At 37.9% G+C, this 14,009-nt stretch overlaps 2 protein-coding genes and 1 non-coding gene across 3 annotated transcripts; 1 reads left to right on the top strand and 2 right to left on the bottom strand.

The window, feature by feature from the left end:
- Window positions 1–8,745: 8,745 nt before the first annotated feature.
- On the bottom strand, window positions 8,746–9,801 carry LOC113316761 (F-box/kelch-repeat protein At3g06240-like). Its single transcript, XM_026564910.1, has one exon. It carries the CDS (start codon window positions 9,799–9,801, stop codon window positions 8,746–8,748), a length of 1,056 nt encoding a protein of 351 aa, XP_026420695.1.
- Window positions 9,802–10,093: 292 nt separating this feature from the next.
- Window positions 10,094–10,165, bottom strand: TRNAH-GUG. Its single transcript has one exon. It is a non-coding gene; the product is annotated as a tRNA-His (tRNA).
- Window positions 10,166–10,273: 108 nt separating this feature from the next.
- LOC113317994 (uncharacterized methyltransferase C3H7.11-like) lies at window positions 10,274–13,801 on the top strand. The gene is made up of 9 exons (XM_026566124.1): window positions 10,274–10,465; window positions 10,588–10,689; window positions 10,899–11,003; window positions 11,112–11,219; window positions 11,620–11,691; window positions 11,791–11,841; window positions 11,978–12,040; window positions 12,131–12,255; window positions 12,752–13,801. The coding sequence occupies exons 1-9, from the start codon at window positions 10,274–10,276 to the stop codon at window positions 12,825–12,827; spliced, it is 894 nt and encodes a 297-aa protein (XP_026421909.1). The 3' UTR covers window positions 12,828–13,801.
- Window positions 13,802–14,009: the final 208 nt, after the last annotated feature.

The following is a 14,009-nucleotide window of genomic DNA, read 5'->3' as shown; positions in this document are numbered from 1 at the left end:
AGTCGAGCACAATTGGAATATGGTCAGATGTGGGTCTTGTTTTGGCCAGCTGAGATACGTGAGGAAATTTAGCCTCAAAGTCAGCCAAGAATAAAAATCTGTCTATTCTAGTGAGAGTTGGGGAATCTCGACCATTTGTCCAAGTGTATTTTGATCCTTTGAGAGGAAGATCGATCAGCGAATGCGTGGAGATGAATTGAGCAAACTTTCTCATGCTTCGGGTTATTCTGTTGTTGGTATTCTTGTCTTCCATTCTTCTAATGACATTGAAATCACCACCAACTACCCATGGGATGTCCCAAAGGCCTCTGATATAGTAAAGTTCTCTCCAAAAGAATTTTCTTTCAGATATTTTATTAGGACCATATACACCTGTGAGAAACCAATGAAAATTAGTGGCAATGAACTTACATTCTACTGATAAAGAGTATGCACCTTCTAGGGATGATATGACTTCAACTATGTCAGGATTCCATATTATGATGATACCGCCTGAAGCACCAATGGATGGAAGAAATGTCCATCCCATCGATCTTGAGCCACAAATCTCAGCAATGTCATCATTTGTACATGTAGGCATCTTTGACTCTTGTAAAATTACAATTGATGGCTTGTGTAAACGAAGTACTTGTTGGACTGCCGCTCTTTTGGAAGGGGAGCGCAGGCCCCAAACGTTCCATGACATGATTGTACTACACATGAGAAACTTTTTTAACCCTTTTCCTTACCGGCTTCGATTCTGCAGATGGGGATGGTGGATGAGCAATAAAGTCTAGTCTTCGAGATTCCCTTAAGAGTTTTTTTGGGATTAAAGGTTGGATATTTGCTTGAGATGAAGTGGACAATGGGGTTGAGGGGCAACAAAAGTAGGGGACCATAGAGGTAGGAGAAAATTCATCTAATGAGCTCGAGGGTGTTTGGGATTGATTGCAGGAGGATAACGTCTCTATGATGGTTGACGAGGTGGGCCGGGATAAAGGTAAAGGTAATATATTGGGGTTTTGTTGAATATTTAATATTGGTTCAGGATCAATGGGGTTCGAGAAGATACTTTGGATGTCAGACAAAATATCATCAGAAGAAGCAAAAAAATTGGTTGGATTGAATGATGCAATGGGAATGTCTGGGAGAATTTCAGATTCAGGATCAATGGGGTCGAGATTTGTCAGAGCAAAATTGGCATTCGCTTGAACATTAATAGGTTTGAAAGAAAAGGGTGAATTACGTTTATCAATGGGACCGTCTCTGGCAACCAGAGCGTGAAGGATAAATTTAGAAGTATAGGGTGAAGAGTCAAAACCAATACCAATAGCAGAAACAAGAGAGATGAGGCGCAAAACCTCATTGTTAATCCAATTTGCAGAGAGCTGGCAAGCATTGCGAGAATCGGGAATAAGAGATATTAACCACATGGGTGCCGGACATGGACCCAAGATGCCATCAGAAGGTGAGCACTCACTACGGTTGATTACTATTAACTCATTAGATGATGAATTCGAAGGCATAATTGCTAAGGTAGGATGGGATGTGGAGTGATTGTTAGAGCTGTAGTTAGTGGTTGGTGTGTATGGATCTTTAGGTGTAACACAGTGTTCATGGGATTGAGGTGAAGAAAGGCTAGAGGATTGAAGGGAATTGTCAGAAGTAGGAGTCGACTTAGGAGAAAGAAGAGTCGAGTCTGTAGATGAATTATGGTCAGAGGTGAGGATAGAAGATGGGTTCGAGAATCCAAGAGAAGGAATTGATGTTAAGGTGTGGGGACATGGACCCGGACCAAAGAAAGGATTATTGGACTTATGGAAATTAAATGGGCATGATATTGTGTTGATAATGTCCCATGGGGGTGTAGTAAACCAAGGCGGACTATGTGGATCAAAACCATTCATATCCTAAATGGAGATCCGAAAAGATTCTTTCCTCGTATTATTTTGGGAAGAAGCTAAGACATTTAATAAAAGAGAATCATTTTGAGATCGAGAAGAGCTTACATCATCACGTGATTCATGTTGCAGAGAGACGTTACTTTGCATGTACGGGCTCCAGTCCATCGGAACAGCCTTTTCTTTGAATTGACCCCTTGGTAACCGAGATTCTCTATATCTTTTATGAGTAGGTGAAGGGGCATTAAATGAAACACAGACCTTTGCAGACGCAGCAAAGTAACAAGTTGACTCGTTGATGTTGTTCAGAGTGTCCTTTCTTCTTCTCTTAGCAGGTTTGGATTTCCCTGTTTTTCCTTTCACGATTTGAACCGGGTCCACACAAATCAACGGCCATTTCCAGAACAAATCTCTGGGTACCACGTCTTCGACTTGAACTAAAATTCCGGCGAAACCCACCGTCGTGTGAAGATTCAACCACCTTGGAATTGCATTGATTCCTTTTAGATTTCTGATGGTTACTCTTGCAGCCGAGATATCCGATAATGATAAGGTAGATTGATCAATTTCCACAATGTCGCCACATTTATTAGCAAGGGCATTGATGATGGTGGAGGACCATAAATGCATCGGTAGGCCATAAAAACCTATTTTGAAAAAATTTTCTCTGTTGTGATTGTGTGGAGTTAAAGAGGATGGCTGCCATGGAGTTAAAGTCAAAAAGTTGTTTTCCAAACCAATGGAAGAAGGTTGCGAGAAGAATGACCTGATTTTTTGATCTTCAAAGAACATGATTGCCCTAAGATTATCGAAAGGCATTATATCAAAAGGCTCAGATGTTTGTAAAGACTCTACCAGTTCAACTCCAATACTCTTCCAATCAAAAACAGGATGTGCTGCAGTACAGACGAGACCTTTTTTCCATGTATTTATTGATTCAATATGATCTTCAGTTTTATCTTGTAATTTCAAATAAGAACCAGGTAGTAAAGGTGAAAGATTGGAATTTTCAATCACAGGGATAAGACTCGATATAGATATCAGGTCACAGGGTAGTGTTGAAGGTAGTGAAATTGGGGCTGGAATGGGTGGAGAAATAGGATGGTCATGAAATAGATGTTGAGGTTGAGGGTTATTAGAAGTAGCCGGGGTAGTGGGTTTTCGTTGTGTTGGGATTGTAGGTGAGGGTTTTGGGTTTTGAGGGGGAGGTGGTGAAGAACTGAGAAGGGTTTGAAGGGCTGTAGCCATTGCGGACCAACCTGAGCAATAGGCACCAGTAGGGATGAAGAAAGACCGTAGAGTTCCTTTACCATCTAGTCTAGACAGCGTTAGACGAAGAAAAGATCCTTTCTGGTTTGAAGCTTTTTGAATTGTTAACCAAGCAGGTTGGTCTGAAAGGTGCCAGTGTGCGTCACCTGAATCACCATCCTTAATAGCTTCGATTAAAACACCTTCTAGGTTAGACGCAAGATTCATTGTAAGGGCTCCATACGCTTCAGCTTTTAAACCTTTCTCGGAGAGGATGATTTGAGAAGAAACATTTCTTTTCAATCCGCCAATTATCTTACGTCTAAGGGTGAATGATTTGAGATCTATTTAAAAGTGGATCGTAGGGGGACAGGGTATTGGTGAACAAGAGATCGGTGGTTTGATTGGAGGAGGCATTTTACAGGTGGTTAGAAGAGGGGGAGGAGGGTTGGTGCTGGCCGGTGGTGATGGTGGTGATGGGAAGGGCGGTGGTGATGGGGAGGGTGGGGGGAAAGGTTGAGGAGAGAGGGCAGAGCATGGTTGAGGGAAGTAGAGAGCTCCGAATTAAAAATAAATAAAATGAAACGGGGTATTCCCAGTTTGCCGGCACCGACAAGAAAAATTAATGATAACGCGACCCCTATATATTCAATTCATTTATGTGTGGGAGAGATTGGAATCATGTTTGGCATCAGGGTAAGTCTAATAATAGTTGCAGCATAAACATATGAATATATACTTGTATTACCATACTAGTTTAGGTTCTTCATGCATGTCGTTGACTATCCTCGCTCTTCTTCACTTAAGTCCCAGAGTTAAGTAGAACTAAGCTCTTCACGTAATAAAAATAACTTGCGATGTTAAATTTCTTCATTTCCGAAGAAAAAACTAACACATCTTCAAATCTGATACCCTTGGGATTGATAAAACAAAAGGTTTGTTAGATGCCATTAAAGCCTCACCATTTTGAATCCATAGCGGATTAAACTCATGATTATGATGAGACTTATTTTAAAGGTAAATTGCTTAGTCCATGATCCTGGTGCATTTTCTTACTGTCCATGATCATGCTGCTATCATAACCAGAACCGTAGCTAATTTTGTCGAATTGGGGGTGCTCAAAATATTGTGTTCGTGTAGAGACTTTCTTATACTCCCTAGTTGTAGGGTTCCAAACACAAATATCATTCATATCCTTGAGGCTATAACGTTTAGCAGACGCTTCCTTATAAAGACCTAAGCAAATCAAGCCATTGCAAGAATCTAAGATATCAAACGTAATACCTGCCTCAGCCTCACAAACCGATGGGTAATCCAATTCAACGGCTTCAAAGCATCTATATATTAATGCAGTTGATGACGAAGCATAATCTATGGAGTAAACACTTGAATGGGTATCTTTAAACATGATTTTAGGTTGATGTATCTGGTAGTATGATTCAGGTGACACTCGATAAATTTAAGGCTAAAAATTAGAATACGCCAAGGCTTGCATACACACCTGCATATTAGGATGGAAGACTCTGGTAATCTGAGAAAGATATCTATTTGAATGTCTTCTGGAAGATTCGACATAGCTCCTCCGCCGCTTCTTCTTCTAATACAGTAAGGAAAAAAAATAACAGGTTGTCTGAGATGTTATTTACATAAAAGAATTTTCTTCTTCTAGGGTTTGATTCCTAGGGCCGTTCATATATATATAGCAGTCGGAAATCTAAAACAAAAAACGAACAAAAGATTTGTGGGTGCTCGGATTAGAGCCCAAGTCCACAGCTTGGAATTCTATCCACTAACAGCCACACGATATTGTCAACTTTGTGCCATTATTGTTAATCAAAACATTAAAATTCATAGAAGGATATCATTTTGGACAATATCGTTATCTGTGGAATAATAGAAGGAGAATTAGTGAATCGTATTTTTCTACATTGTTGGATCACTAGGAAAGTTTGGTCATCTCTCTTGCTCAAAATGAGGGATGGGTATTTTATGTCATATGTCTTTCTTTACCGTATGATTTATTTGGCCTTGTCATGGACCGCCAGCTGCAATTTGAATGCCATGGAATGAACAAAACAAGGGATTTTTCAAAGATAAATACTTTGGTGCGGCTACAATGTGGTGGGCCACATACTTCCTCTTTAAATGACAACAAGTCGCATAAAGTAGGAAAAAACTGAAAAAGTATTTTTAACCTAACTATTTAACTTTTTTGTAGAAAAAAAAAATTCTATTTTTTCTCAAAAAGCAGAACATTTAAGGGAATTTGGAGAGGGCAGGTTTTTTAGTTACATAGGTGTTAAAAAATATATGTGGCCCGACCACATCGTAGCCGGGGGCGTAAATACTCGTTGAAAACTGTTTCAGACCTTTATTTTGCAACAAAAACCTTGGTTTTGACTTGGACTTTTCCTGCTGGCTCTCGCTCACAAACTTACTTCTCTAGTTCAATAAAAGACTCGGTGTCGGTTTTCATGTAATAATTTTCTGCAATTTTCCCCGTATATTTTTTCTCTTGAACTTCGAAAATGTAAGATCGAAATTTATGGCTATGGATGGTGGTGTAAATTGGGTTATGCCAGCATGAGCACTGCCCATCCCAACATGCTAAAATTTGAGCACAGCCCAGCACATGACTTAGTCCAGCATGGCACAACACGTTAGTTTCATGGGACGGGTTGGGTTTGACTAATCGGCACAGTAGACCATCCCAACACGCGACACGAATAAGCACGTGACACAACACAACACTTTAAAACACGTCATAATATGTATAAAATACTACACCGTATGACAGAATACATCGTATTTGGGGAATATTTCACAAAACAACCTTTATTCCCGCCCCCGCCAATTATTGACATTTTATTATCATTATGTTCACTTATCTTCGTAATAACACATATAATACTTAAACTAAATTATGTGCCCGTGCTACGCACCGGGCGGACCCGTAAACCGCTTTACCTTGCCCCTCCTGATGCATATTTAGGATTTTTGATTTGGTGTAGCTCGGCTTTGCCTTGCCCTGTTCCATGGCAGCAGCATACAATAGCTCCACCATTCCAGCCATTCTCTTCTTTCCTTTATGCATCAGTTATATCTTCCGCAATAACTCATCTCAAGCACATATTTATTCCCTTCCTTCCGTTGCAGAGTCAAACACCACATACCCACTATAACCCAAACTGCAGCTTCAATCACCTGTCGTGCTCATTTACTCGCAACTCCATTCAAACACACTCCAGCACATCCAACCTTCTCTGCGTTTCAGCTCTAAGTACAAAATAACTATCAACTCCAACTCAACTATCTGCAGCCAGCTTTTACAGCAAAAACCACCTGCAGTCATTTCAATGACAAACCACCTGCAATCATTGCTACAATTGCAAAACACCTGCAATCATTTCAACCTTCACTGTAAACAATCATCACCTCCTTGCTGCAATTCAACTCAGCACCACCAACTCATCATAAACTCAGTAGCAGTTCAAACAATTCCAGCTTTTTCTTACTATTTCAACCACCAAACCAACAACACCAAATGCCCTTATTCCCTGTGCGTCTCAACACCATTCAGAGACACTTCTCACATGAAGCCATTCAGAGGCTAGAAAAACTATATTTCACAATTAACGCATCGGCACAACGGTCAATCAAGCCGCCCGCCATAAGGCAGTACACCCAAGGACTTCAAAATGCCAGCAATTAGTGGAGCCGCACCAATACCCCTTCACCCGTTCCAGCGTGCTGATTAAGAAAGGAAACAAAAACAAACATGAGAAAGTTTGGTCAGCAATTAGTGGAGCCGCACCAATGCCCCTTCACCCGTTCCAGCATGCAGTAAGCTGATTAAGAAAGGAAACAAAAACAAACATGAGAAATCTTGGAATAACACAACGATTGCCTCTGCACAACACAACACTGGAGTAAGCTAATTAAGGGAACGAATCATAACGATCAATAGACACAGATTAAAGCCTCAATCACTCTATCTCTCTGCTTTAAAGGCCAAAATAAAGTTATGGTAAAAAAACTTATGAATCTTGTTATGCTATAATTTTGCATATATAAGTGAGCAAAATCAATTCTAATGAAACTTCCATCTAAAAATTAATTTTAGGTAAACCACATCCTAGGTCTGGTTTTATTCAAATCGAACCAAATCTTTCATTCAACTATTTAAACAAACACTTCTAAAGCAACTTAGGTAAAATCAAAATAATCTTAGCATTTTGATTAAAGTGACAAAATAGAAAAATATATCAATATCAACATATTTCAAAAGATGATTGCTAAACTTGCGATCTTCCAATGAAAATAGTTGATGAAAACTTCCGTATGCATCCCAGAGATGATGAAATCATTATCATCATGGTCTTGGTTTTATCTTTTTATTAAGAAATTGATTGAGGCAGAGAAAAGTTTGGAGGCAGTAGTTTAGTTGAATAGCTATGTAACTTAACATTGATGAGAAATAAACTCGTTCTGCATCTTCTTTCACTCCTCAAATCCACCTTGTATTCTCGATGATTATTCCCTGTATCAGAACAACACGATATAATGGTAGTTAGGATTTAGGCTTAGATTCTCACGGAAGTACTGTCTTCCTTAACGAAGATTGGTAGTTCACTATGAAGAACCATGGCTTTGCGGTGAAGAAAATATGGCAGGGATTTGGTACAGAAGAAGAAGTAAGGTGGGACTCGGACAGGAGGAAAGCCCTGATAAGTGAGCTTTCTTACATGTGTAAGGCTGTCGGAGATTTCTTACGGGTGTGTACATCACTTAACGGATGTTAATAAAGTACAGTTAAGTTTTTGGTGTAAACCAAGTGTAAGTTTTTAATTAGGTGTAAATATTCACGTAAATTTTGCATACCTATGTTTCCTCTAACGGCGTTATTAAGGGCCAAACAGTCAGTTTTTAATGTCTCAATCAATAAAGTTCCGCCACTTGTTCTCTCCAGAATTTCTCTGTATAGTTAAATATATGATGTAAACACAGTGTCATTTGATGATGAGGCTTTGTCGAAAGGAGGAATGTATAGTTTCTCTATATAGCATTCAGGATTTGACGGACGAAGAAACAAGGATAAGAGCATTAAGCCACATAAAGTGAAGACAGCACTTAGAATGGACTTGCATATTGCCTTCGCATAATCACCACCATTATTGTTACTTCTTCTACTACCACGACCTGCCATTGCATCCCCCCTTTACAGTTTTCTTACTCTCTTTATTCGGATGAATATGTCTTATAGTTTTAAAATTAAACTATGTATCTGCATATAAAAAGAGTTTTAGAATTGTTACTTGAATTGGAAGGGTATAAGTAGTAGTCCCAAAGGAATTAACAATCCATCAATAACCAATAGAAATCAGTAATCGAAATCTATTTCTAATGTTAAAAAAGTGAAACTGAGTCTTCCCAATTTACCGGCACCCAAGAAAAATTAATGATAACGCGACCTCTATATATTCAATTCATTTATGTGCGGGAACATCTACTCCCTAGCTACTGCTACAAACCTCAGCAATTCATATTCTTTTTTATCAATCTTTCACTAATATATATATATACATACTTTTACCTGTACCATACCAGTTAGACTTCTTCATGCATGTTTCCGTTGACTATCCTCGCTCTTCTTCACATACGTCCCAGAGTTAAGTGGAACTAAGCTCTTCACGTAGTAAAAATAACTTCTGATATATAATTTCTCCATATCAGAAGAATATACTAACACATCTTCAAATCTGAAACCCTTGGGATTATATAGAACAAAAGGTGTGCTACCTGCCATTAGAGCCTTACCATTTTGAATCCATAGCGGATTAAACTCATGTTTACGATAAGGCTTATTTATGAAGGTAAATTGCTTAGTCCATGATTCTTTCACTCCATAATCCAGCATTACCCACACATCAGTACGACATTTGTCAGTGCTACTTAAACAAAGGAAACCTGTCAATACTCCCACATGTTTATCTTGCTTCATAGTTTCTTCCGGAATAGACACTTGCTTCATAGTTTTTTCCGGAATAGACAAATCGGTGAGCCTCTCATTATTAACATCAAAACTAACAATACATTGGGTGTTTTTGGTGGTGTTAATGCCTATCCAGTGAAGAGCTCCATTGAAAAGCAAGCCAGGACGATCCACTGTTTCATGGAACGAGTAAGGGATTTTCTCGATAGTTTTCCATAAATCGGACCCTAATGGGTAGACCTCTAGTTTAGAATAATCATCCTTTTTCCAGTAGCATATTCTTACAAACTTGTAGTCATTCATGCTGCTATCATAACCAAATCCATAGCTAATTTTGTTGTATGCGGGGTGGTGAAGATATTGAGGACGTATTCGGATTTCCCTATATTCTCTAGTTGTTGGGTTCCAAACACAAATATCATTCACGTCCTTGAAGTTATTATTCATAGCAGCTGCGTTCTTATAAAGACCTAGGCAAATCAAGCCATTACAAGAACCCAAGATTTCAAAGGTAATACCTGCCTCAGCCGATGGGCAATCCAGTTGAACGGCTTCAAAACATGATTTATAGGTTAATGCAGTTGATAATGAAGCATAATCTATGGAGTAAACACTTGAATAGGCATCTTTAAACACAATTTTAGGGGGATGATCTCTGGTAGTATGATTTAGATGACACATGATAAATTTAGGGCTAAAAACTAGAGTACGCCAAGGCTTGCATACACACCTGCATATCAAGATGGAAGACTCCGGTAGTCTGAGAAAGATATCTATTAGAATGTCTTCTGGAAGACTCGACATAGCTCCTCCGTAGGCAAAAAAAAAGAAAAAGAAAACAGGTTCTCTGAGATATGTGATTTAGATAAAAGAATTTTCTTCTTCTAGGTCTGATGCCTAGGGCACTTCATATATAGCAGTCGGAAATCTTAACAAAAAAGAAAAACCAAAACCAATTGTAAAAAAAGAGATTTGTGGCTGCTGGGATTCGAGCCCAGGTCTCCACGGCCACAACGTGGAATTCTTACCACTAAACTACAGCCACAAGATGTTATCAAACTTGTGTCATCAAGCTAGATATCTCAAATACCTTAAGTCACATCTTGTGTAGTTCTTCTTCTTCTCCTGTCAAACTCTTTTCAGGGAGAAACAAATGAGAGGAGTATGGAATCCTTCAGTAGTTCTTCACTCACAGACAATTTTCAATCACTCATTCTCTCATCTTCATACTCTCTCCACCATCAGATCATCATCATCATCACCACCACCAATAAACCAGCTGAAATCCACCAACACCACCACTAACAAGTATTGGAACAAATTTTATAAAATCCACAACAACAAGGTCATTTTCTTCACTTTCATCACCCCCATTGTTAGTATTTTGCTTTATTAAGGGTTCTGCAATATATGGGCACTAACCCTAAGCTTCAATTTTTTTTTTTTTTTGATTATTTTGATTTTCAGTTCTTCAAGGACCGGCATTACTTGGAGAAGGATTGGGCGCATTACTTCTCCTCTGGTATAAACTCCGATTCTCCAATTTCACCGTCCAAAGTTGTTTTAGAGGTAATTTTATCATTACAGCTTTAATTTTGAAAGTTTAATTTGAGGAAAAAAAAGTTACAATTTTTAGTTCAAATTCAGCATAGTTTTTGTGGGTTTTGAGTTTATCAATGGATTTTTTTAATTCTGAAGCTCAATTTGAGATAAAGATTACCTTTTGGTTACAAATTTGATATTGAATTTTTGGTGGGTTTATTGGATTCTGATTGTAGGTTGGTTGTGGAGCTGGGAATAGTGTGTTTCCATTGATATCAGCATTCCCTAATATTTTTGTTCATGCTTGTGATTTCTCAGCTAATGCTATTTCACTTGTTAAGGTATGTGTGAAAAACGGATAGGGCAGTTGATTTTACGCTACCCTCTTCTTGTGTGAAGCTTACACATGTTTAAGAATATGTATGACTTCGCGTGTTCGAATAATGCAGGCAAATGGAGATTTCAAAGAAGAGAGAATCAATGCATTTGTTAGTGATGTCACCAAGGACGACCTTTGTGAAACAATTAGTACCAATTCGGTTGATATTGTTACCTTGGTAAGGATGAGGAATCACTCTTATGCCTTTATCTTTTACTTATTTGATTGCAATGTAGATTTAGTCCTCGTCCATGGACTGCTACAAATATGTTCTTGCGTGTAGATTGGTTTTTATTCGAACATCACCCTGTCTCGTTGTTAGATTTTGTTGAGGTAGAATGAAACTTTGAATACAACTTAGTGTTGGCCTTTTGTTTTCACACTTACGACATGTAGAATTTTCATAATGCAATTGTGTGTCACACCTATAGCAATGATCCCAAATCCTGAACCTTCTATCTAACTGTTCCTCTAATGTTACTGATACTTGGGTTGTAATGTCTTTACTATTTTGGATGTTAAGGCGTTTCAAATTTTGAAGTAGTTGTTTGCAGTGAGCTATTTAACATATCAAGCAGATATTTGCACTGTCTGCAGTTTCTCCAGACAAAATGCCCTTGGTATTGCAGAACATTAAGAAAGTCCTTAAGGTGAGGTAAGGCATGGTATTGTTTGGATGTAAAGTTTCATTGTTGTCTCTCCTTACTCTACTTGGTGAAGTTACATTTTGGTCATTTATTTATTTGCAGCCAAATGGTTATGTTCTTCTGCGAGATTATGCCACCGGTGACTTTGCGCAGGTGAGTCTTGTTGATCGAATACGTTGTGTGTATGTCCTTCAATTTTGATATTTACTTATTTGCCAATAATTGAGAAATAAGTACCAATATGAGTTCCTTATAGTCAAAGTGCTGACTCTAGTCTCCAATTTTATAGGAGCAACTCATGCTAAGAAACCAGATGATAAGTGAGAGTTTTTACGTCCGTGGAGATGGTACTGTAAGTCCTGGACTAGACTGTTGGTTAATGGGTAAAAGCACTTTGTTTACTATGAACAAACTTGTGATTTCCTGAATCTTGTGTTTTCAGTGTGCGTACTATTTTTCTGAAGATTTCTTGTCGAGATTATTTAAACAAAATGGTTTTGATCCTGTTGAAATCAATGTATACTGCAAGCAAATTGAGAACCGCTCTAAGAATATCACCATGGATCGGTACAATCTCTTTTCATCTTTTTTTGTAACTGTTTAACCTATAATTGGTAGCTTTCCAGTTTTTTTTCTATTGGCGTCTCTTGATTCTTTGCACTCGTTTGTTTCATGAATCTATATATGGATAAATCTTAAACTTCTAAGTATAAAATCCTTTGTTTAAGCAAGCTGTTGCTGTGTTTCAGACTTTTTTTATTAAGATCTTTAATAAATTTATAGTTGTATTTTATCAACCTAGCTAGTTAAGAGTAACATGTTCTAGCTGATAACTTACGGGGCCATTTCTGGCTGATAAATTTAACACGCTCTTCAACTTATTTTGTTTACTTCAGCAGAGCAGAACTGACTTAATCCAGTACCTGTTTAAGTTCTTCAGTTTCAAGTTCATCGAAATTCACATCATTGTGCATATTGTTTTTGTTTGTCGTTGATTACAGATTTATTTCTATATGCCCATTCTTTATTTAGTTGCTGTTCTGACTGTGGTCTTCATTGTTAGGCGATGGATACGTGCTGTATTCTGCAAACAAGATCCCTGTAAAGATCCTCCTTTGTCCATGACTGAAGCTAGATGACAGTATGGTTATTCCTTGACTAAAAATTAAAGTCCTCATTTACTAAGGTGAGTTCATCACTTCCTACATCTGTTATTCATCTTAATAAGAAGATATTTTGTTCTGTGGGAATTACTCGTTGAGTAACTTGTACTATTCTTTGACTTGAGGTTCAGTTCCAGCGGGAATATTGCACCTAAGTGGAATACTGTGATCTGTGAACTTATGGTGATGTATGTTGTCTGACTAAGTAACATCTATTAGGAAATTTTGTATAGAAAGTAATGACTCATTTTTACATGCGGCATATCAGAAATTTTCTACAGTAGCGTTTTATATCTAATTTGTCTTATAGCACCTGCGGCAATAAAGTTACTTAGTCAGACTAATTGAAGCATGATTTGATCTGTTTGAGTTTTCTTTAAAATAATTGAAGAATGATTTGATCTTAAGTTTATGAATGACTTCTCTACATATAAACTTTTCCTGTTGAAGATTGTTTTTCATAATTAGGAAGAAGAACATAGTGAAGACGCTACAACATAACTTTTCATGTTTGACATTTGAGATAAAGGAAGGTACCCCTTTTTCAGTTTTTCCATATTCTAGACTTCTAGTCTTCTAGTCTTAGATCCGATATTAGAGAACTTTGAAATTAAGGATTAGCCTGAAATTGTGATCTGGGGTTCAACTTCTAGTTTTAGGCTACAAACTAGAATTCTAGTCCAACTTAGACAGATCGGAGACAATATAATTCATGTTTAGAAACATAGATATAGCTCACAAGTTACAAGAACAAAGATGACGAACCAGAAGAAAAAACGAGAAATTTAACTAAAAGTTACCAATAAAATGAAAAGAAAGATAGACATTTAGATTTTCCTATCTCTGCACAGTTACAATTTGATCTTTTCCTTAAGAGATTCGAAAACACGTAATTTTTCATCAATAAAGATAAACATGAGAAAAAAGTAGATGTAACAGGAAGGTGGAAATTGAACAAGGGATGTTAAGAGAAGATCCCTTGTTATAGAAGTAGTAGTAAGGATAGTTAGAGAAACCTTTAGGTGCACCAGGTGGAGGAGGCGGCAAGACCGCAACAGATGGTTTAGGTTTTGGTGGTCCTTGATAAACATTATAACTCTTTGGTGGTGGTGGGCAATCTATTGGTGGAGGTGGTGCGCAAATTTGTGGACAAGTTGA

This window comes from Papaver somniferum, chromosome 10 (assembly GCF_003573695.1).
Source record: "Papaver somniferum cultivar HN1 chromosome 10, ASM357369v1, whole genome shotgun sequence".
In the NCBI taxonomy this organism is placed as follows: Eukaryota; Viridiplantae; Streptophyta; class Magnoliopsida; order Ranunculales; family Papaveraceae; genus Papaver; species Papaver somniferum.
This window is presented reverse-complemented; position numbering and strand designations above follow the sequence as displayed.

Coding starts and splice junctions, on each gene's coding strand:
- LOC113317994 (XM_026566124.1), top strand. CDS start 10,274: ATGAGAGGAGTATGGAATCCTTCAGTAGTTCTTCACTCACAGACAATT. Junction 10,466..10,587: donor ATAAAATCCACAACAACAAG/GTCATTTTCTTC, acceptor TTTGATTTTCAG/TTCTTCAAGGACCGGCATTA. Junction 11,220..11,619: donor CGGTTGATATTGTTACCTTG/GTAAGGATGAGG, acceptor CATATCAAGCAG/ATATTTGCACTGTCTGCAGT.
- LOC113316761 (XM_026564910.1), bottom strand. CDS start 9,801: ATGTGTCATCTAAATCATACTACCAGAGATCATCCCCCTAAAATTGTG.